The 24,735-nt window shown below is 34.5% G+C and overlaps 4 protein-coding genes across 7 annotated transcripts; 2 read left to right on the top strand and 2 right to left on the bottom strand.

Moving 5' to 3' along the window:
- Window positions 1-795: 795 nt before the first annotated feature.
- LOC130499218 (uncharacterized) lies at window positions 796-3,510 on the bottom strand. 3 transcript variants are annotated; one of them, XM_056993252.1, is made up of 9 exons: window positions 3,312-3,510; window positions 3,147-3,213; window positions 2,929-3,081; window positions 2,612-2,781; window positions 2,345-2,525; window positions 2,084-2,262; window positions 1,857-1,982; window positions 1,666-1,793; window positions 796-1,317 (listed from the first exon to the last, which is right to left on the bottom strand). In XM_056993252.1, exons 1-9 carry the CDS (start codon window positions 3,337-3,339, stop codon window positions 931-933), a joined length of 1,419 nt encoding a protein of 472 aa, XP_056849232.1. In that variant the 5' UTR covers window positions 3,340-3,510; the 3' UTR covers window positions 796-930. The 3 variants fall into 3 exon arrangements, with proteins under 3 accessions (XP_056849232.1, XP_056849233.1, XP_056849234.1); XM_056993253.1 differs by having other exon boundaries at window positions 3,147-3,204; XM_056993254.1 differs by having other exon boundaries at window positions 1,666-1,778; window positions 3,312-3,509.
- A 131-nt stretch (window positions 3,511-3,641) lies between these two features.
- LOC108837604 (probable NAD(P)H dehydrogenase (quinone) FQR1-like 2) lies at window positions 3,642-5,052 on the top strand. Of its 2 annotated transcripts, none has more exons than XR_008938117.1 (2): window positions 3,642-3,814; window positions 4,633-5,052. XR_008938117.1 is itself a non-coding variant. In XM_056993294.1 (2 exons), exons 1-2 carry the CDS (start codon window positions 4,359-4,361, stop codon window positions 4,697-4,699), a joined length of 231 nt encoding a protein of 76 aa, XP_056849274.1. In that variant the 5' UTR covers window positions 3,886-4,358; the 3' UTR covers window positions 4,700-5,052. The 2 variants fall into 2 exon arrangements, 1 of the variants encoding a protein (XP_056849274.1); XM_056993294.1 differs by lacking the exon at window positions 3,642-3,814 and adding an exon at window positions 3,886-4,522.
- Window positions 5,053-10,581: 5,529 nt separating this feature from the next.
- On the bottom strand, window positions 10,582-12,288 carry LOC108819516 (chloroplast envelope quinone oxidoreductase homolog). The gene is made up of 4 exons (XM_018592571.2): window positions 12,107-12,288; window positions 11,686-11,827; window positions 11,496-11,587; window positions 10,582-11,401 (listed from the first exon to the last, which is right to left on the bottom strand). The coding sequence occupies exons 1-4, from the start codon at window positions 12,170-12,172 to the stop codon at window positions 10,712-10,714; spliced, it is 990 nt and encodes a 329-aa protein (XP_018448073.2). The 5' UTR covers window positions 12,173-12,288; the 3' UTR covers window positions 10,582-10,711.
- An 8,871-nt stretch (window positions 12,289-21,159) lies between these two features.
- LOC108823132 (cytochrome b561 and DOMON domain-containing protein At4g12980) lies at window positions 21,160-22,869 on the top strand. Its single transcript, XM_018596404.2, has 3 exons — window positions 21,160-21,888; window positions 21,987-22,241; window positions 22,360-22,869. The coding sequence occupies exons 1-3, from the start codon at window positions 21,241-21,243 to the stop codon at window positions 22,630-22,632; spliced, it is 1,176 nt and encodes a 391-aa protein (XP_018451906.2). The 5' UTR covers window positions 21,160-21,240; the 3' UTR covers window positions 22,633-22,869.
- Window positions 22,870-24,735: the final 1,866 nt, after the last annotated feature.

Here is a 24,735-nt window from a genome sequence, read left to right as displayed (position 1 = left end):
TACCGTCTAGCGATTTTTAGAACATTGCTCAGCATCATTTCATGAATGTTAATTTCAGCATAAATTTAATGGTTCACACTGTTAGAAATAAAGTTTAATTCAAACTGAAACGTATACCATATCAAAATTGAGATTTAAGAAAGCAAGATGAAAGTTGTTCAGTGGCTTATAGTGCCCTGTTAAATTTTAAAAATATTTTAGCAAGAAAAAAAGATGAAAGTTGCTGAAGTTATAATTAGCATATTTCCCTTTATTAAGAGTTATTCTTTAGGTTCACCAACCAATAGAAAATTGTCATTTTAGATTTATCTTTTAATTAAGGAAACAAATAACTTGTCAAATTATATTATCTTTTTAAAATTAAATTTAAAAATAAATAAAATAGTATATAAAAACGAATTAAAAAAATTAATGTTGTCAACTAAATCCTAAACTCTAATATTAAACCCTAAACTCTAATCCTAAATCCTAAACCCTGGGGTAAACCCTTGAAAAAACACTAAACATGTCGTCAACAAAAAATAAACCCTAAACTCTAATCCTAAACCCTAAACCCTTGGATAAATTCTAATCCTTGAAAAACAATAAACATTTGGATAAATTCTAAACTATAAATCTTAAACACTAAACTCTAAATCTTCTAAATAAATATTTTTTAAAAATAATATTTTTTTAAAACTATTGTTATTTTTATTTATTTAATCTTTTTTATTTATTTTAGAAGCATAATATAATTTGACAAATTATTTTGTTTCCTTAATTAAAAGATACTAGATTTAAAATGACAACTTCCTCGAAAAAAATCCTTTATTAATTACCTAAAAGTTCATGCAGTCCAGTTTACAAAACATCGTGTTTTATGTTTAGTTTTCAAACCATATACTATATATATTTTTTACATACAAGATATTGATGGCGCTTGCATACATTTCACTCAACGTACCACAAGCGTCGAGTGGTTCGCCAATCAAAGGTAGGTTCGGCCGCGGCCTCGGCCTTAGCCACTTTCCCTTCATCGAACCACAAGCGTCGAGCTGTACTTCGAGCTGTACGCCAATCAATGCTAGGCTCACCATTAGGAACAGCCTCGGACTCAGACTCAGAATTCTGAACACTGATGGTAGGTTTGGGCTGGACCTCATGCGTAAGGTTGTATAACCGTGGACTTTGGAATACATTAAGTTCGTGGCGAGCCTCATGCGCCACGTTTTGTCCGCCTTGTTCATGATTAAAACAAAATATCACTAAGGCTAGGAATAGAGTCAGAGCAATTGAAAACATAGTCATCCTGGTCTTGTTTTTGCCGCCTCCTTCCACCTAAAAATATTAACAATTAGATGGTCCTGCATCTGTTCAGTTAAACAGATCCAAAACAAACAAAAAGAAACCAAACAATACCCTCATATACATATGGTTAGTATGCAATTTAATTTTTTCCTATCTGAATAAAAAATTCATCTTTATCCTTTTCTTGGTAAGTAAAATTATTAAACAGCTGCAACACCAAACCTATGAATCAACAGGTGGTCTTATTTTTATTTTTTATTTTTCAAACAAAAAAACACCTAACCAGTCATCAGTCCCTAGACCAATGAATCAATCATTAAACCAATCATGATGAGTTCTAAAATCAAAAGAGGCAAGTACTAAAGATGAAATAGAAACCTTGGATATGGTGAAGTTCCTTTTGGGAAAAAACCGAAGATTCTTATCAGCTTGTTCAAGACAATGACGTAGCAAGTTGCAGACTGCTAGCGCTGTGGCTGCGTCTCGGCTATCTGTAATACAAACACCTTTGCACTTCCTATAAGTTAACCGATAAGATATGTAGCTGTCTCAAAAGAAAAAATATAGACCTGGAATGTCGAAAATCTGTTTGTCAGGTGGGATACCAAGAAGTTCTCCAACGAGAACCTGAACTCGGGCACGTTCCTCCCTTGAAAGTATATCTCCATGAGTAATAACTACGGCTGGCTTGTCATCTGAAATGAAATTCGACTTCTTTGAAATTTTAAAAAGAAGAAAAAGAAAAAACCATTCTGTAACTTGAGGTTTATAAAAAAAGAAAGGACTGACCACCAACCTTTAAACGATAGTAAAGGACAGTTAAAAGCAGACGAGATAATATGAGCATAGCTCGATTCACTCTCCATCATTTCAACCGCGTTAACAACAAATATAATGGAGTTCACTTTCCTAATGTCACAACCTGTACAACCATCTCGGATCAATCTATCCTTCAAATCCGAGTCATCGGATGTCCTGACCAAAATTACAAACTCATTATGTTAACTAAAAGAAAAAGCTGATTAAAGCCAATAAAGAGAATAAAACAAGAAAAGACCAGATCACAGGCTCGCCGTGATGAACACCTTTTGTAATCCACTGCTCAATCATATCAGTGTTGTCCGATGACGAGATTTGGCTCAACCCGCGCGTGTCGAAGAGGCAAAATGAAGCGGAACCTCTTCTTGGGAACATATATTCCTGAACAAAGAATGTGCCTCCATTAGACGGCATGCCATCTGCAAAAATTAAGAGCAGCAAGAACACTAATCTCGTCGTCTTTATCTTTAAAAACAGAAAATTGATGATCCAAATATATGTGTACATGATTCTTGAGCTCTCGCTGGGGCAAACTCGTCGTCTTGGATCACTCTTGTAATTTTATTAACAAGACCACTCTTCCCGGCTCCTTTCGGACCAACTATGAGGATCGATGTCGTCTTTGGAACATGGTAATCGCTCAAATTGACATCCGCAAACGATCCAGGAGTATAGCTGATATCAAAAAAAAAATATATTAAAACAGTTTAGAATCTAATAGTTGAATAATCTCTCTTTATTGATCGAATATTAGTAGAAAAAAAAAAGAATCAATCATGATCTCGAGTTGGAAACAAAAATAAATAAATATAGTTATAAAACCTCAAGATTTGGCGTCTTGCGATTTTTAGTTTCCGATTGTTCTTGCCAAGTCTCTCCCGTAACAAATCATGGCTTTGGAGAATCTCTTGGTAAGTTTTCTCTCTCTTTCTCAAATAAGCAGAAAGAGTCTCTTCGGAAACCCCTGAACAATCACTACAACAAAAAAAAAGGAAATGAATCACTTTTTGATTACGATCATCGTCAGATAATAATATTACCTGAAGCAGAAAGAAGACGACCGTGAAAAGTCAGGGTACAAAGAAGATGCCTCCTCCTCTGCAACAACTTTAAATCATTTCCGTTAAAGACAAAACATGCAAAACAGTTCCAGGAAAAGAAAAAAAAAACAGTTCCAGAAAGAAAGATATAGAAGAGAAGTCTACCATCTTTGAGAGTATCACCACCACCCATGGGTATGATTAGGAAGAGAGAGGAAAATTGAAACTTTCGGTTCTAGTTTGTTCTTCTTCGCAGAGATTTTGCCCACTATACGGAATATTGTTTCGATAAAGATCATTTGAGAATCAGTAATTGTTTTATTCTCTTCGTTATTCGGTTCCCATTACTCGGTCCTATCCGATTGATTTATGTTTTGCTTTTTAATTTTGGTTTGTTGATTATTTATAATCTATTATATCTTTATATATAAAAGAGGGTTTTAATCCCTCCTGGGGCGTCCACCTAGGATGCCACGTCAGAAATACCTTCTTCTACAGCGTGCCACGCGTCTACGTTTAATGAAACTCGGCGTATTGGTTTTGTTGGGCTTTTGGCTCGCGTTTCGTAATTGAGGCCCGTTTATCTCCCAGTCCAACGAAACCAAGGTTTGGCCATTCGTCATCTTCGCTCTCTTCGAACGGCGGTGAGCCGATACAGATCCGTAACGGTGAGTTCCATCTTTAATCGTCTTTAATTCTCTTGACTTTCATCTCTGTTCGTCGGCGTAATCGTGTATAAATAACCACATATCTCTCCTCTGCCTATCGTACTGTTATTGCTTCCATGTTGTTAAGGTTTTTTTTTCTGTTTGTGTGTTTTTCTTAAAAAAAAAACTTATTTGGTCTGATTAATCGTTGTCGGCGAACTGTATCGTGATTATCATCGCTGGTATTGTTCTTTGTTTTCATAAAAAAACACTTAGAGTTTTTTGATTAGTTTGTTTTGTTTTTATTTTAATCTTTTTAAGTTTTAATCGATTTTATGGTTGACGGGAAGTTTGGGAGATAATCACGCTGAGGAAAAGAGGCGTATGCGTTCCCAGCAAGAAGAAGAAGCCGTCCTCTCTCGCCACCACCACTGCCGATGGTCCCGGAACCGACGATGCTACGATCCCAATCGAGGACGATCGGACGACGACGGGAACGACAACGCCGGTGATCACGGCGAGGACGATCTCTCCGCCGCTCAAAATCTTCGTGGTGTTCTACTCGATGTACGGACACGTGGAGAGCTTGGCTAAGAGGATGAAGAAGGGAGCGGAGGGAGTGGAGGGGGTGGAGGCGAAGCTGTACAGAGTACCGGAGACGCTTTCTCAAGAGGTCGTCGAGCAGATGAAGGCGCCGGTGGCGGAGTTGGCGGAGGCCGATGGGTTTCTGTAAATTTATAAATTCTTGGAAGCATTCAAGCATTTGGATTTGTTCACCATGTTATGCTTCGGTATTCAGACCAAACCATTCATAACTATGATATGTGATGTTGTTTCAGGGCTGGGGTGTTGCGTTGCTGGTTGGTGTGCCAAGCAAAGACAATGCCTTCAAGACTCATCCAATGAACATGCTAAACGAGATGACTCGCAAGGGTACTTTCTTTGGGAACTACAAACCCAAAACTGACTTTCCAGGGGTGGTCGAAAAGTACATGAACAAGGACATGGAGCTTGAGAAGTTCATCGCTCACATCTCTGAGATCAACAAGGCCTTTGATTACATGTTGAAGGGAGAAAGCATATGTTTCATCATCACCATGGGTGCTTGAAACCAACATTCTCCTCCTACCAATAATGTCTACTTTGTGAGTGTTTTAGTAGATATCTCTGATTGCTTTTGGTTTTTAAAGTCTCTAATTTATTACCATATCGTGCAATAGTTTTCATTCTAATAAAAATACATAATCTTTTCCCTTTAAGTGTGTGTGTATTCAACATTCAGAATGCAAACGAACTAACCATAGTGACTCCAAAGACGTTTCGGGACAAGCTCTGCAGACACAGAGCCATTTGTTTTAAGTGGTTAGAAGGACTGTGAACTCATTTTGTTTTTGTACAACCCTTTGTTTTCAAGGCCAGTTCCTGAGATTGATCCAATGGCAGCTTTGTGATTCTATTTACCATTGAATCACTTGAAAAATATTTTAAAGAATTAAGTAAAGGGAAGATTCAATGCTGTAAAAAGTATCAGCTGCAGTCACCATTTGGATTTGTTTTAGACGATATATCCTCAGATTTTGGTTCTGCTAAACAGTTTGTTCATCATAAATATCAGTTGGATTTATTAAACAAAGATGATACTAAAGCCGTCAACAAAAAAAAAAACAAGTTGCAAGCAAGTGTTGAGATCGGCAGAGGACAATGACTTAAAACTATACGAATCTTACAAATAATACTAGGTCTGATACAATTTATATATAAAAAAAAGAACAGGAGAGGAGCTTGATTTTGTAAACGATCGAGTATTGAGGATGATCTCTTAAGTAACTTCTAGAACTACACGGTCTCAAAGATTACTGTGAATTTAGCCAAGGTGTGAGTCTTGGACGATGCTTCATTTGGACCGTTCTGAAACACCAACGGAAAAAGGCGATATATTCCAGAAACAACAAAATGTTTTGCTAAAGAAAACAGGTAGATATGGATTATGGATTCAACTCTGATAAAAAGTCAAACATGTCTCTTTGAACGAAGGACAACGATTTTGTTGTACAAGGAAGACAAGTGTATTAGGATTTATTTGGTTTGTTTTCATTTAGTTTGGCGTGCTTCTGGGTTTTGTACAAATTTGAAATTATAGTGCAACATCAATTTCTCATGGAGTAACAAAAGATTCACAATTAATTAAGTTAAAAAAACAAAAGTTTCAAAATGTAAAAAACATATTTAAATTGACCTCAAGTGTATAGTAAATAGCATGTAACATGAGACTTACAAAGTAAACATAATAAAATATAAATAAGCCAAAATAATAAAAATATTTATAAACATAAATTGTTATTTTTCTTTAGTTATTGTATAGTCAATTCAAAAAATAAATATCAAAAATTATTTTTGTTACTAAAACCTTCCAAAATAAAATGTATTTCATTTTTATATGACAAAATTTAAATATTTATGAATTTGTGTAGGAGTTTTTTTCTAGGTGCATATGTGAAATACATAAGTATATATTTGTAAAAACATGTTCTGCCCAAATAGTATAAAGTATATTTCACTTTTTTCTTGCGATTATGCAGCATCACTTTGATGATATTAGTCAGTTTTAAATTATTTATATATGTTTTTCGTTAATTACATTTTGCCAAAATACACAAAATTTCTTTTATATTCTTTGGTCTAAGATTATAAACATCATCCACTGCACTAATATTAAAGTATATTATATCACTTTAATTCAAACCAAAACATATTTATTAAAAATAACATTATGATCTTGGAATTCTTTTAATTATTTGTTTGTCTATAATATATTTTTTTGTAATGATTTTAAATACTTTATAAATTAATAGAAAATCATATAAAACAATTTTTCTTATAACTTCCCGCCCGTAGGGCGGGCCAACCCTAGTTTTTTCTAATCTGATTAACTATGCTATTACAATTGTGATTAACTATGCTAATACAATCGTGAGAAATATTACATACAAAATTTTTCAGTTGATAATTCTACCATCATATAAAAATATATATCAAGTTGTTCTATGAAATTTAGGTTCCATGATACCATGCATACTGCTGAAGATCTCGAGGTTTCCTAAACATCTATCTCATAATTTGTATTTTCTAGCGTTTGAACCCTACATCCTCCCAATATATAAGTATTAATAAATCTTTAGTCAAACCACTGAATTAAGGGGATTTCACTCTAATCTATTATATATTATTTTAAAAACATTTAATGTAGATTATTATCTTTTAAAGGAAATAAATTATTTACCTAAAGTCCAAAAAATATTATTCTTTCCTTTCTTAAATAAAAACTAAGAATTTTCTAGTAAGATATATATGACAATTAATGATTTGAAATAATAAATAAATTAAAAATAATAATATTAACTATATAATAAAAGTTTAGACTTTTGTGTAAATGTTATATTTTGAATTTTTAAAAATGATTTAAATCGTTGAAATCTTACATTGAAAATTTTGTGATTAATGGTTTAAAAATTTTATTATAACAAAATAAAAATGGTCATAAAACCATATGAGTAAAATGCCTCATTTAATAATAAATTTTTAGATTAAAACATGCATATATACACTATAATGTCTCATTTAATAATACATTTTTAGATTAATATATATATATATATATATATATATATATATTAGTATTGTTTAAATTAAATTATGTACAAAATAAACACATAATATTTTAATTTCAAAATTTACATTTAAAAGTATTAAGAATTTAATATTTTATTTTTAAATTTGCATTAAATTTTGGTAAATGATTATAAATTAATAAAATATTAAAATATTACATTTAAATTTGTTATTAATAATGTAAAATATACAAATGATAATAAAACTATATGAACATGAAATATTATTTTACAGATAATCATATTAAAAATATATTGTATAAATGTAAATATATTAAATTTAATTATATATCATATAAATATATAATATTGATTGTTTAGATTTATTCATTATAAAACGATCGTAAATAAACAAAAGTGGTTGTTTTGATTATGTGATTGCGCCAATTTAACAATTTAATATATTTCATATGAAATAGATAAAAATGATTGTTTGAATTTATTTATTATAAACAATAATTAATAAATAGATAAAAGTGATTGTTTTAATTTATGTGACTGCTCCTATTTAATTATATACTTAATAGTTACTGATTTCTTTTATTTAGTATATATTTATTATTTTATTTCATATAGAAAAGTGAAATAAAAGAAATACACAAAATAATATATATACACAATATTTATCTTTTTGAAGACTCAAATCTTAATATAGTTTATAGAATATCACAGATACTAACTAGTTTGGCTCTAAAAACATATAAAATTATCAGGAAGTTTCTAATCTATCTAGAACTTTTGTATATAAAATTATACTATTATGATAATCCGCACAATGTGCATAGTTAATTTTAACAATACACATTCTCCTATCGGAAAAAGTGCCTATTTCAACATGAACTTTACGCGTCGTGCCTATTCCTTCACGAACTTTGTAGTAGTGCGTATTTCACACTAAACTAAACAAATTTTTTAAAATACTATATGAACTTTATGCGTAGTGTCTATTCCTTCACGAACTTTATAGTAGTGCGTATTTCACATTGAACTAAACAAAAATAAAAAAAATACTACATAGACTCTCAAAATCGTGCTTATTTCAATATTGAACATTAAATGTGTTAATCATCCGTTAATTTATCAAAATAGCGTCATTTTGAATAAATTTTGTGAAACTAAAAATCAAAATAAAATTTACTCTTAAAATCGTGCTTATATATATTTACTGTCAAATGTAACATTCATCCTTTAATTTACCAAAAGACTTTATTTTGGTTAAATTCTATGAAATTATTCGTCATTTTTTAATTTTACAAAATCTATCCAAAATGACATTGTTTTGATAAATTAATGTATGACTAACACTTTTAACGGTATATATATATATATATATATTGACTGTCAAAGTGTTAGTCTTGAGAAAATACTACATAGACTCTCAAAATCGTTATTATTTATATTTGATGGTTAAAAGTGTTAGTCATCCGTTATTTTGATAAATTAATGTATGACTAACACTTTTGATTTTCTAAACAGAAAAATACTAATACTTTTGACGGTTAATGTACATATATATATGACTAACACCTTTGATTTGCTGACAAAAAAATACTAACACTTTTGACACTCAAAATCGTGATTATATATATATATATATATATATTGACCGTCAAAAGTGTTAGTCTTTCTTTGTCAGCAAGTGAAATGTGTTAGTCATACATTAATTTATCAAAACATCATTTTGGACAGATTTTTTTGTAAAATTGAAAAAATTAAAAAACGACGGATGATTTCATAGAATGCATCCAAAATAGTTTTTTTGATAAATTCAATGATGACTATTACCTTTGACAGTCAATATATATAAGCACGATTTTGAACGTATATTTTATTTTTATTTTTAATTTTTAATTTCACAAAATTTATACAAATAACGTTGTTTTGATAAATTAACGGATGACTAACACATTTAACACTCAATATTAAAATAAGCACGATTTTGAGAGTCTATGTAGTATTTTTTTATTTTTGTTTAGTTCAGTGTGAAATACGCACTACTATAAAGTTCGTGAAGGAATAGACACGGCGCATAAAGTTCATATAGTATTTTAAAAAAATTGTTTAGTTCAGTGTGAAATATGCACTACTACAAAGTTCGTGAAGAAATAGGCACGACGCGTAAAGTTCATGTTGAAATAGGCACTTTTTCCTTCTCCTATCTATATATTTTCTTTCATTCTACTTGCGGCAGCAATGCCAAAAGAAAAAAGGAAAGAGAGATGAAGCACAGTCTGGTCTTACAAGTTCTGCACACTTGAAAGCTAGATGAAGTTGGAGAAATGTAAAGCTTGTGGTTAGTAGAGTTACTTTGTAAGGACAACCATCAACTCGTGCTCCTAATGTCAGCGTTTTAGAGAGTCCCCATTCTTCTACAAGGGCTGAAAGTCCAGTCTTAACCATTTGCTTTTTCTAACCAACCAGCTTCGAAACCCGGCCACAGCGATTTAACATCCTTACTGCTGGGGCGCTGGACCCCTTCGGGGAATATTTGGGAAAGTGGCTGCCCAGACACCAGAGATATCAAAAAAAAAAAAAAAAAAAAAAACCAACGAGCAAGACACAAAATTTCCATGATGTATGTGGTTTTATATTGTCATCATTTTTATGATTTTTAATATCATAAACAACAAAATTCACATGAAAATTTCTTTTATATATTATTCAAGCATTTTTGTTAGTTAAATTGTTATTTTTTCTACTATCATCTCCCACGATATTGAAAAGAATTGATAGTTAGTAGTTAGACGCTTTATAAAAATTTATTGATCATGCGAGTGCCTAGCCAGTCTTTTGTTCAATCAGTCTTGGTGTAATTTACACATAGATAATTGCTCTACATATTGTTTTAGTATATTACATTAACCATGTTATTATTTAGGATCTCATCCATGAATTATGAAGTGGGATAAAAGATCATTAGCCATTTTCTTTGTCCAAATCAGTTTTTCTATATTTTGCAGTTATTCTTTACAAAAAAAAAGATTTCCCCTCGTCAAGATTTTACTGATCAGGCGACTTACACCTTTGTATATAGGGAATTTGATGAAACCATCTGTTTTCAAAAAAAGAGAATTTGATGAAACCATTTCATACGTGGGAGAACAAGAACTCACTACTACATTCATGTTTATGTTTTGTTTTTATTACTAGTGACACAGTTTGGGTATTGTATTAAACAAAAGAAACGAAAGTAATGAGAAAACGAGAATTTATAAGATTACAGAAATGTAGATCACAAGCAAAATGCTATTCATGGCTCGACGATGATCTTCCCAGTAGCATGACCGTCGATACTTTTAGCCCAAGCATCCTCTGCTTTGCTCAGAGGATACTTCGAGTCAATCACAGTCTTGACTTTCCCTTCTTTCACTAAGTTGACCATAAATTCCAAATTCTCAGCTTTCGGGATCAACAAAAGCGGAATCAATTGCTTCTTAGACATGGTTATTTTCTTAACCGCGAAAGTCCACATCGCCTTAGGCCCCGGCGTGATGTCTATCACCTTTCCGTTTTCAGACAGATTCGGTTCGAATGTCGAAAATGGTATCCCATTTGCGCAGTGAATCACAGAGTCGTATTTCTTACCAGACGGACTCTTGAGAGCAGCTCCCTCTGGAGTCTTGTAGTCAAGAACCTCGTCCGCTCCCAATGATTTGACGAAGTCTATGTTCCGAGCCCCACATGTGGCGGTTACATGAGCGTTACCTAGCTTTGCTAGCTGGACTGCATAGTGGCCGACACCACCAGATGCTGCTGTGACCAGGATGTTCGCCTGCTTGCCTGTACCATCCAGCTTCAATCCAGCCGGATTAGTTAGAGCCTGGAGAGCGGTTAGGCCCGCCACAGGTAAAGCGGCTGCTTCAGCTGGTCCTACTTCTTGAGGCCTTTTGACTGTAAGTTTCTCGCTCGCAACAGCGTATTCAGCAAATCCGCCTCCTGTCTGAAAACAAACCAAAAATAGTTAACTCTTTTCATGCTGTGTTAAGAGTAACTGCTACAACTCTAATGGCAATGTCTTGTATGTAAGAACCTACAAGATGGCTGAGAACTGATACAACTTTGTCACCAGTCTTGAAATTCTTGACTCCTGATCCAACCTCCATGACTTCACCAGCAACATCAGTAGCTGTTCAAGACAAATTATCCAACGTTCTGTAACCCTTTAGAAAGCCATTAAAGCAATATGGAATCTCAAGATAATTCTTGAAAGCAAATAAAATATACCAGGAATGCAGGGGAACTTGCGAGGAAGAAAAGGCCGAATCATTCCTTTTTGAATTTTCCAATCAACAGGGTTTATACTAGTAGCTTCTAATTTCAGCAAAACCTCGTTGTCCTTTGGCGATGGAACCGGAACTTGAACATGCTGAGAACATATCAGATAACCACATACTAATCATCAACAAAACAGCGGAACATGAAAATGCATCACAAAAAGATAAAACACAATTTTTTTTTGCTGCCAGTAGATATACATGCACACATAAGAAGACTAATGTCACATTAAAAAAAATCACATAAACGATCACATGTAACCAACAATAATATATTTATTAGATTATCAGATTATGGCAATGAATTCTCGATAATTATTTTCTCTTATACACACGCTAATTGAGATGATTTCGAACAAGAGGTTTTAAACCTTCAAGGCGGCGACACCACCGCCGTAAGACTCGTATTGAAGAGCGTGCATGAGTTTTCCAGCCATTGTTAAACGACGGCGATCTCTGAATCGAACAAATATAGTTTTAGAGATAAAGTTGAAGGGAGGATCTGGAACCTTACAACCGCCGCGTGGAGAAGAGTTTTGTCAGTTTATGTGGACAGGTTGCAGTGAAGGGTAAAAGCGGTATTAACAACAAGTGATTGTAAATTTGCCACGTTCGAGCCTTTTATGTGGGCCGGCCCGCGTCCAGTAGCCTATCCGTAGCAACTTAACATTTGTTTTCGAATCGTGCGGATTGATCCACAGCGGGTTCAGTTCATGCCTGTACCATTTGGTCTAGCGGGCTCGTCCGTAGGCTATAAACAACTTAATTCAAAATCTGCATAAATTGTGTAATTTGTGATTTACCTTCTGTATTTTATTTTATTTTATTTTTCCTTTTGAAAAAGGCCATTCAATTCTGTATTTTAAGTTTGTGAGTCAATTTTTGGCCCTTTAATTAATTGTTTTTTTTGAATGAATTTTAAATTTATTCAAAAAAGCCTTGTTACATCTGAGTGTAAACGAATTTAAAAATTAAAAAACAACAACTGAAACACTCAAATAAAACCATACTACACTCTGGTTTGGAACCAGAGCTGAAGAACATCCTCCATGCCTTTTCTCCCGTTCTTCTTTACCAGACTTAGCTTGTTTCTGATCCCTTTATCAGTGAGCTTTATAAGCATATTTATCTGCATCTTTTTCTCACCATGTTTTACTCTGTTTCTTTCCCTCCATATAGCGTAAGTGGTAGCATGAAAACTATTCCTCAGACAAAATAGTGACTTCTTTTCAAAGTGACCCTCTGAAACTTTTTTAACAATGGACTCCCAACTCTCCGAGTAGCTTCTGCCAAGAATACCACTTACAAGAGAACACCAGAGCTGAGCCGAGTATGCGCATTTGAAAAATAAGTGATCTCTGGACTCCACATCATTTTTACAAAGCACACACTTTACATCTGCTCCCTGACTCCATCTCACAACCCTATACATTGTTGATAGCCTATTTTGCATAGCTAGCCATACAATAAAGGCAAATCTCGGGGTAGCCATCGAGAACTAGACTCCACGAGTCCACTTTAGCTGCACACTATTTCTTCTCAGATATAACCAAGTCTCTTTAGTATAGAAACAAGATTTATAACCCGTCTTCCCTCTCCACAAGCTTACATCATCACTGTCACTACAAATCTTCTCTCTTACAGAGTCCAGATTACTCTCCACCTCATTTAGAATCTCAAAACGGTGCCTTCTTCTACGTCCGAACCTCCAAACTGCCTCCTCTATAGTAGCTTCTTTCCTTATCCCCAAATCAACCATACCACGATCACCCAATAGATCAATCATCACTCCCATGTCTGACCAGTTGTCATACTAAAAGGAAACATGTCTACCATTACCGATCTCCATCCTAAAAAACATTTTTGCCACTTCTCTCAACTTAAACATTTTCCTCCACATCCAAGATCCCATTTGTGTATTGATCTTAATCTCCCAAAAGCTTCTCTTCTTCAACAGATATACTTGAATCCAATTACCCCACAAGGAATCACCAGTGAGCATTCTCCATATCAGTTTAAGTCCATAAACGATGTTTACTTCCTTTAGAGCTCTAATACCCAACCACCCTCCAACTTTGGTTTGCAGATGCTTTCCCAAGCGATCTTAGCACCCGTAGACCTCAGATCATGACCTGACCAGAGAAACGAAGCACATATACGTTCAACTTCCTTCAAACACTTGCTAGGCAATCTAAAAACCGCAGCCCAAAAGTTAACAATGCTCATCAGCACATCACTTATCAACTGGAGACGCCCTGCATATGAGAGATACTTGCTTGTCCAAGTGCTTATCCTACTTCTTACTTTCTCCACTAGCGGCATGTAGTCTTGCCTTTTCATAGCTTGCGTCATGAGAGGAAGGCCTAGATAACGGACTGGCAGTGAACCCTCAGCAAAAGGAAAATTTACCAGAATTCTTCTTTTTCCTCAGCTTCCACACCCGCCATATAGACTGTCGACTTTTCAATGCTGATGCTCAGGCCCGACCAGTGAGCAAATCCCTCAAAGATAGACAAGACACCCTCGATAGAATCTTTTGTACCCTCCACAAATACCATGAGGTCGTCTGCGAAACACAAATGTGTGAGAGAAAGCGTTTTGCATCGAGGATGAAAATTGAATAACCCATCTTTAGTCGCCTTGTCGATTCTGTGTGAGAGAACGTTCATACACAGAACAAACAAATATGGCGAAAGTGAACAACCCTGCCTCAATCCCCTCTTGCTCTGAAAGTAGCCTGCTAGCTCACCATTGACTTCCACAGAGAAGGATGGAGTAGTTATGCATAGTCTTATCCAATGAATAAACCGATCAGGAGCTCATATTGCTTCCAGACTTCGAAGAACAAATTCCCATTGAACCGAGTCGATAGCCTTCAATATATCAGTTTTCATCACACCTCTAGGCGACACAGCATCCTTGTGATAGTCTTTAACCAATTCAGAAGCTAGTAGAACATTCTCCATCAACAATCTACCCTTTATGAATGCAGACTGGTTCTCTAAGACTAACCTCGGCAAAATCTCCTTAAGTCTATTTGCAATAATCTTCGACACCACCTTGTATAACAAATTGCAACAAGTTATGGGTCTAAAATCTCTCATCACAAGCGAATCAGTCTTCTTAGGAACCAACGCAAGAATAGTTGAGTTAACCCCCTTGGGCAGGAAACCGAACCTGAAAATCGATTGAACTGCAGCAATGAAATCCGGAGCAACGACTGACCAGGTGGTTTTGAAGAACTCACTTGGAAACCCGTCAGCTCCTGGCGACTTATTAGACGGCATAGCAAATAAGACTCCCTTAATCTCTTCTTCAGTGACCTCAGCTTCCAGTGCACTGCATTCCCCATCAGAACAGTGAAAATTTATAAGCTCCTTTAAGTCATCCACAGAAGCCGCAATGTAGTTATCCGGAGACTTATTCAAAAACTCAGAAAAGAATTTAACCGCTTCCACACTGATATCTTCTTGCTTTGTGACTACAACACCATTTGAACACCTGATTTCCCTTATGGTATTCTGAGCTTGACGAGATTGAATGGCATTATAGAACATTTTGTTATTGTGATCACCTACCTCAAGCTAATGGAGCTTTGATCTTTGTTTAAGGAATTCCTCCTCTAAGTTAGCAACATGAAGCCATCTCTCATACGCTACTGCTTCCTCCCGAATAGAATCAGCACTCGGGTTTGACAGAGTCTCCTTCTGCTTTTCACAAAGAACTACATGAGCTTCCTTAGCTTTTTTCGTAAGATTCCCCAACTTCTCTCTAGCAAACTCTCTAATGATTGGCTTCAGATTCTTCAATTTCTTTGCAAACCGAAACATAGCCGAAGTCGAGTGAAAGATCCGAGGTGTAGTATCCCAATAATCCTTCACCATTGGAAGAAAAGTTTCCAATTTTCCCAAAGCATTCACATATTTAAATGGCCTTCTAATGACTTCTTTAGGAGGAAAAATTTGAATCTTACAGCGGAGATGGTCTGAACAGCCTCCAGCCTCAAAAACCGAATAAGCACCCTGAAGCTTTTGCATTGCTACATCATTCCAAAGTACCCTATCCAATTTCTTGCAAATAACACCCTCTACTCTCTTGTTGTACCAGGTAAATTTCGGCCCTTGGAATCCCATATCCGAAAGATTGCAATGCAATGCCATTCTCTGAAAGTCCCTCATCCCACTTAATATACTACCAGAATCATCATATCTTGAGCTCTCCTCACCCACCAGAATCTCATTAAATCGCCCACGATGACCCAAGCTTTGTTGCGAAACAGAGCTGAATCTTGATGAATGCAGAGATCCTCCCATAAACTCTTCCTCCCCTCCACTGTGTTACTTGCATAAACACTCGTATAGAAAAACTCCTCTTGACCCTGCAACGCCACTGAACAAGTAATAATTTGATCAGTTTTGTAAACAGGAGTCACACCAACATCATCCTTCCAAACAAATCATATCCTTCCACCTTCACTACACTCATAGTTGGTAATCGAATTCCAACCTTTAAACACCTTTTTAATTATATTTCCCGCCTTATTTTCCTTGACTCTCGTTTCTAAAATACTGCCAAAACTCATGTTGTTACCTCTGACCCAATCTTCTATAATGGAATGCTTTAAAATCTTGTTGAAACCGCGTACATTCCAGAAGAAACTTGAAATCAGATTAGTGTTTGCGACGGACCGGTCTAGAACTCTTCAGATTTTCATCCTGAGCTCTTGGCTTCCGACCTCTTCTTTTCCCACTTTAGTTTCTTCCTGAACTTGCTGCTCTATTTCAGTATCTTCTAAAATCCCTTCCTCTTGAATTTCCATCTCCTCACTTACTTCTTGTGCTTCTATCTCAGTTGGTTGTAATTTCTCCATTTCTAAAACTTCACCTTCCTCAATCTCATATATGCTCAAAACAGAGAATTTAGATGCCGAAACAACAGCCTCCATATCCTGCGTAACTTTGAACAAAGATCTCCCTGTCTTGGCTGGTGAGACTGTAGACCATCCTTTGATAGCACTACCACTCGCACTAGCTTCATCTTCCATTTTCTCTCCTCCACACTACGACCTCCAGTATTGTATATAACAGTTCTTCTCTCCTGAACACTTACCTCATTTCCTGCTACTTCACCTTTCGCAGTATTTTGAGGCTTTGCACTTTCCTCTTCACTTACTACTACCTCTTGAGATGGAGAGCGAACAATCCTACTCCTTTTCCCCTTCCCTTTTGATCCACATACACTTTCATTATGACCCCATTTATCACAGCTTTTACACCTTGCTGGTAACCAAGGATAGTAAAAATTAACTGTGAAGCTCTTGCCATTCTTCGTGAATGTGATTTCCTTCGGGAGAACTTTCGAAAAATCAACTTTCACAAAAAATTTTGCCTCATCAAGCTTTGTACACGCAATGGTATCTTGGTGCGGCTTAACAGGCAGACCTACTGCACTGGTGATGAAGCTCAAACCTTCCCATGAGTACATGTGGAGAGGTACCTTCTCTGGATGAACCCACATCGGTATCGCTTCTTTCTCCTGCTCCTCATCCTCTGCTTTAGGAGACCATTTTGAGACAATCATAGGAACACTCACTACATTCCACATCCCTCAACACAATATTTTCTCCCTCGCTTTCGGACTTGAGACCTTAAATCTCATAGTCGTTGGATTCACTTCATAAACATCAACTTTTGTCGCAGGATCACTGTATTTCCAGATTTTGTTGAGGACCATATGGACCTTGGCCACGTGCGGAGCCAGATCTAAGAATTTCCCAACAATGAAATCTTCCCAAAGTTGAGTAGAGTTATCAATGATTCCATCCGGTATCTCCACCGTATGAATCCCCTCTTTCTGCAAAACCTCAATCTCATACTTCCTTAGCTTCTTCTTATCTTGCGCCGCCTCTACCCAACTTTGATCCAACTTTTTCGGTTCAGATTCGCTCCTTTGCTTCGAAACTTCAATCAGATCCTCCTTGTGACTCAAATCATCCCCTGGAGGATCCGTAGAATCCGGATGAGAATCCAGATTCATCTCGAAACTCCCTTCGAACTCGTGCCCAGAATCGCCCAAAATATCGCCAAAATAATCGCCTTAGTAAAACGGTGCGTTCTTCTAAAAGTAACACTAATTAATTGAGTCATTTACCCAGTCACATTCTAAGATTTTATTACACAATAGATCAGTTATAACTATTAGGGTAGTTTTACTATGGCTGTTTACTTTGTTACCCCTAACTAAGCTTAAGATGTAGTGGATTTTATAGTTTCTTTTTCTTTAGTTTAATGTTTTAAAATTTTAAAATTAGAAGGAAAAAACATTAAACAACGTTCACAGCCACATCTTTTTATTTATTTTTTTAATCTCTTACACGATTATCTAGATAAAATTTTTGCTTAAAGATGTTGAAAAAAAAACACACCGAAAGGCTTAGTCGGTTTGACGACGGAGATAGTGGAACTAAATGCCATCGAAGAGAAACTGTCTAGGCAAATAGAGTTTCGACGACTTCAACAACCACAAAATCCCTATCTTCTTCATCCTCCAATGTGTAGTCTCAGATCTCGATCAACTAGCCACAACCTGATTCCCGAAATATCAATTGGAGAGTTATTCATGATAAGTGGAGTGGTTCATCTATCTTATATATTACTAAGGATCTCTTCTAATACCCGATGTGGGACTTTTGTCCCTAATATGCTCTCTCGAGATGATGACTTTTTGACATGGCCGACTTAGACTATGGGACAAGGGAGCGCGGGCCCCAAAAGCCAAACTTTTTTTTTTCAAAAATAGTGTTAAAACAGAGCCCAGATTTTTTTTTAAAAAAATGTATTAAAGCCCAAAAAATTTAAATTATTTATAGATCTATGTAAAAAATATCAAAAATTATTTTGCCCAAGGGCCTATGGATTCCTTGAGCCGGCCTTGCTTTGAGCGTCAATCTCGAAATGTTTGGGCAAAGATCGATGGGCCGACTTTAGGCTGGATCGATGATGGATCAGACCATGTGGTTTTAAGTTGGAAGTCCATCTATCTTAACAATTCATCCATGGTCAAAGTCACAATTTTAGCTTTCTTCTAGTATGAATCAATTCCTCATTTTGTCGCCGCCATCATCTCTGCCTCACTCATTGCTGCTCTCCGACAATCTGAGTTTGATTACCAATTCAAATTGTATTAAACCTCTTTGTCTACTACTCTTCATATTCTGTGGCCGGAAAACTCTGATACATAATTATCTTCGGCTCACTTGTCGTCGTCTTGTCTCTGCCTCACTTGTTTCTATTCTCCGTCAAGTCTGATTACCGCTTTGAACTTCAGTCAAAGCGTCCATCTTTTTTTGTCAAAGCATCCGTCTTGTTAATGCCCCTGAATATGTTGGGTAAATAGAATTTAGATTTCTTTTTAACCAATTTATAGCAAAATTTCCATTTAAAAGCATTATGTGCTCTTGGTTGCAGTGATGTGGTTATTGTTTGTAATCTTAAGTGCAATATTAGTCGTATGAGCACATATAGATTTCATATAAAAGGTGTACACATCATTGATGCGTACACGTGGATATCATATAGGAGGAGTACACATGTACATAAAAATTCTCTCTAATCTTGATACTGATATCCATATTTATTTGTACAGATTTCCATATGGTAACATGCATGTAAGTATTGTATATTAAGTGTCTTTAAAACAAGTACTTGTATACAAGTGAAATTTACAACCCAAATGTAATGTACAAGCGAAAGAAACTATCAATTTGGACCAATTTTATAATATACGAAAATGAGTTAATTTAATTACCTAAAAACAATTTTTTGTCTAAAATAATCATAAAACAAAATTTAAATTTGTATAGATATTTCAAATCAAAATAATAATTTAAAGTTGATTTATATCAAAAATTGATTCAAAAATATACATATATTCAAAATTTTATTTTTACTAAAATATTTTCCAATAACAATTATTAAAAAATATTTTCAATGTATATAAAAAAAATACAATACAAAGTCTAATTTCATACACCAACTGAAATTATGGTTTTTATATTATATTAAACTTTAAAAATATAATATATGTGATTATTTATATGATGATACGTATTAAATACTATTAATTATATGATGGTACGTATAAAATACTATTAATTATATGATGATATAAATATGATATATAATATTGACTAGGGGTGGCGTTCGAGTATATATTCGGGTCCGGTACGGGTTTGTTTGGGTTACGGGTTTCTGGGATCAAGGATTTCAGCCCTATTCGGATATTTCTAAATTTTGGTTTGAGTTTGATTCAGATCTTTACAGGTTCGGTTCGGATTTGGATAACCCATTTAAATAAATTTTATTTTTTAATTTTAAAATTTGTTATATACTTTAAGTTTCTCAAAATCTATAAACAAAATAATATATCACATATAAATTTGAATAACATATGTTAGAATACCTAAACTTAACATATAAATTGATTTGGTTTAAATATTTGGATAGAGAATCATAATTATTTTTAGTGTTTTGAGTATACTTTAAATACTTAGATATTTAATTTTGACTATTTGCATGTCTTATCAAGTATTTAAACCAACTTAAAAATACCATATATATTTTGGATGTTTTTACATACATTAAATCTAAAAATAATTAATAAGTATATAAATCTATTTCAGATACATTCGTGTATCCGAAAGACTTCAGTTCATATCATATTCGGTTTCAATTCTTTAAATACCAAAATTTTGAATAATTTAGATATTTAATCAATTTTGTTTCGGTTTGGTATTTTTTTTTTCGATCGGGATCAGTTCAGTTTTGTGTATTCGGTTTTTTTATCTAACGCTAATATTAACATGAAAAACAAATAACAATATATTTTATAAAATATACACCCGTGCGGACGCGCAGATTAACATTTTGCCAGATATTAATGGTACTCTCTTCGAGAAAAGTCGAGCAACAATCGCCCTAAGTAGGATTGTAATGGTCATTTTTCACCGAACTTATCAACAAACTTTTCTATTATGGGCATGTAGCTAATTATCAGTATCTTTTATGGTTTTTAAGCTAATTAGCTCTTGCAAATTATACCTTTAAGTTACAAAAAAAAATTAGCTCTTGCATAAATTGGATTTTATTATGATGGGAACTTGGAAGGTATACAAACATCTAAAAATCGTTACAAAAAAGATGGAAATTTGACATCATCTGAAAAATCTTCTTATCTGGTGGCGAAAGATCCTTCCTCTTAGGTGCAACATAACTGTCAAGTACTTAATCTGATAGTGTTCGGTCCAATGCCCTTCTAGAATCAGACAACAAAAAGCTCTGTACAAAATCAAATATTAACTGAATATATAAAAAAAAACAAATATCTTTTATTAGCTGAAACCACGTGTGTATCCGTAGATTTAGATGCAGGCTATAATTATCACTCATTAATCTCTCTATTTATTCCTCACCATACTTGACGGTTACTACAACACAAACGCATCATCATGGCGTCTTATCTCGGAGTCTCTCTTTCCTTCATATTCTCGGCTCTGCTAATCTCACCGGCTGTCTCGCAGTCATGTTCGTCACAGACATTTGCCGGCGACAAATCATACCCTCACTGTCTCGCCCTCCCTAACCTCAAAGCCTTCCTCCATTACTCCTACGACGCTGCCAACACAACTCTCGCCGTCGTTTTCTCTGCTCCGCCGTCAAAACCCGGCGGTTGGATCGCGTGGGCGATCAACCCTAAAGCCAACGGCATGGCTGGATCTCAAGCACTCGTCGCCTCAAAAGACTCAAAAACCGGTGTTGCCTCCGTGACCACGCTTAACATCATCTCATACAGCTCGCTTGTCCCGGGGAAGCTATCCTTCGATGTATGGGACGTAAAGGCGGAGGAGGAGGCGGCCGGAACTTTAAGGATCTTCGCGAAGGTTAAGGTTCCGGCGGATTTAGCTGCGAATGGGAAGGTTAATCAGGTTTGGCAGGTTGGACCTGGAGTGTCACCTAACGGGAGGATACAGCCACACGATTTCAACCCTCCGAATATTAACGCCGTTGGATCGCTCGATTTGAGCGGCGCCACTACAGGGGTATCCGCCTCCGGCGGCGGCGGTGGTGCTGGAAGCTCAAGGATTCGTAAGAGAAACGTGAGTTTTGATTCTAATTTTGAAACCATTTTTCTCTTGCAAGAATTTAACAATTTGAAAAAAAAAAAAAATTAACAATTTGAATATGAATCTGACAGATCCATGGGATATTGAATGCGGTGAGTTGGGGAATTTTGTTTCCGATTGGAGCAATGATAGCAAGATACATGAGAATATTTGAATCCGCAGATCCTGCTTGGTTTTACCTCCACGTGTCATGTCAGTTCTCTGCTTACGTCATCGGTGTTGCCGGATGGGCAACCGGACTCAAGCTCGGCTCCGAGTCTAAGGGAATTACATTCAACAGTCATCGCAACATCGGCATTGCTCTCTTCGCTATGGCCACGCTTCAGGTAAACCAAATGCTAATCTTTCATTAGATTCAATTGTGTGGAAAACACTGTGCCTGGGCCAATAGAAAAAGATGTGTTTGTTCTGTTGTTCAACTATGTTTGTGTTTTTTTCTTTAAGATGTTTGCGATGCTGTTGCGGCCAAGGAAGGACCACAAATTGAGATTCTTTTGGAATATTTACCACCATGGAGTTGGATACTCTATCCTTATCCTTGGAATCATCAATGTTTTCAAAGGTCTTAGCATCTTGAACCCAGAGCATACTTACAAGACCGCTTATATCGCTGTTATTGCGACTTTGGGAGGCATTACTTTGCTCTTGGAAGCTGTAACTTGGGTCATTGTCCTCAAGAGGAAATCTGATAATTCCAACAACCCTCCCAAGCCCTGAGTAATTCAAAAGATCGCTATTTTTATCTCTTAAGTTACAAATACGTTGTTTTTCTCCCAACTTTTTTATTCAACTCAAGATGTTGCTTGTGTTTGATGATGATGACTTTTGGTGTTTATGTATAGTAGGAGAAAAACCTGATGTATTAGTGTTTCTTCTTTGTAGCTTTGTCTTTTTTCTCCTCTGTTTATGTGACAGTGATTCAAAAGTTTTATTCTATATGATTATTTTTTATCATTTATCTTTCCTAAAATCCCTACTAAAATTGATTAAGACAAATTCAAAAACCATAAAGTCTACGTGCTTACCTTCCGGCTTGACTTGTGGGGCACAACACTTGTCATAAGATTCTTATTTTTCGGTGATTTTTCTAAGTAGTGTTTTAACTTTAAAGTGTCCACCTACCACCGAATCACTTTTATTTACGTCTTTCTTTTTTATTGTTTCCTTTCGTTTCAGAACAAAATTCAAATCCTAGTGGAAATCTCTTTTTAAGTTTTCGAAATTCAAATTCTAGTGGAAATCTCTTTCTAAGTTTTCAACGTTTCTACTTTCTTTCGCAAAGGTGGTGTCTTTCCTGGATTGACTCGTTGATGGGTTGATACAAGTCACCCTTAAAGTTAAACTAGAGATTGATTAGCGCGTCCGCGCGGATATTGATTCTTATATTTTTATACATCGATATTTATTTTTCATGATTAGTGTTATATATTTTAGATGTGTCATAATATAACTAATTAGATTCAAAATACCTGAACTGAATCAGATAATATGTTTTCTTTTTGTACAAATATCCAAACTCGTTTTAGATACATTGGTTATATAGAAAATTTTAGGATCCTATACATAGAACCCAACTCACTCAGACACAGAAAGACTCAATTCAAAACCCACACATAAATTTATAATATTAAAGAGGTGCCAAATTTTAAAACAAAAAAAAACAATTAAAAAAACAAGATGTACATAAATGGATAGTCAATGTTCATGCCTAACTGATTTTATAAACTAATAAAATGACTCTTTCTATGTGTTTGGCTAAATTAAGTGTAATAGAAAGAGTTTTTTATTTTGTAAAATAATTATATGGAGTGAAATTGAAGTGATAATAAATGCAACATATTTTTATTATTTTTATTTAAGTTATTATTCTATTTAGAAAAATATGTCTTTGAATTATGTTATTGACTACATAATTTTTCACCAATTGAAACTAAAATAAGAAATGTTCTGGTAAAACAAACTAAACATTTAGCCATATGCAAAACCTAATTATTTTACATTTTTGATTTTATAGTTGACACAAATTTAATATTGATTAACTAATAAAGAAAAATCTGCACTATTATTATAATGTTAATATAGTTAGTTATGTGAATTATTGTTAAGGTAATATAATTAATAAAATTGTTATAAGTGAAATATAACAATACAATTAATGTAGTACTATTATCCTTGTTTCCAATCAGTTCTTATTTATATTGCTATCTATGTTTCCAAACAGTACTAAAATGTACTTCAGTCTTATAATATAGATGAAAATTACTAAATTTTCACTCGCCGAATTATTTTTAGCGAAATTGGCAATTATAAATATTAAAAAAATTAGGCAAATGACCGTAGCAACAAAATGGTTAGGATTCACTATATTATGTAATAATTACAGTTATACTCCTCTGTATAAGCATATGTAGTGGTTTTGCTTTTTCTTTATTTTCTTTTTATTTTGTTGTAAAATGCATTCTCCTCTAATCTTATTTATCTAATAGTTTCTTTAAAGAAAAAATTTCAAATTTATAAAATACTCACAAAATCTAGAATTTTTTCTAGGAGAATTTGTCAAATATAACTCAAAACTTGATTTAACCCAAAAATATAGCTAAATTTAAATAGTGAAATTACAACTAACTCCTTGTGATCAAATAAAAAACCGTAATTCATTTTTTCGAATATAACCCACAAACTCTTATGAGGTTTTGTAAGTTTTATGAGGTTTTGTAAGTTTTCGGCAAAAAATCTTCTCATATAATAGATCTTAGCATAGTTTATAAATTTATCAAAAATATTTTGATGGTGGAAATTGAAATCATGTAACTATAAACA

The sequence above is a fragment of the Raphanus sativus genome, chromosome 8, assembly GCF_000801105.2.
Source record: "Raphanus sativus cultivar WK10039 chromosome 8, ASM80110v3, whole genome shotgun sequence".
Lineage (NCBI taxonomy): Eukaryota > Viridiplantae > Streptophyta > Magnoliopsida > Brassicales > Brassicaceae > Raphanus > Raphanus sativus.
Note: the sequence above shows the minus strand (reverse complement) of the source record. Positions and strands in the feature narration are given on the sequence as shown.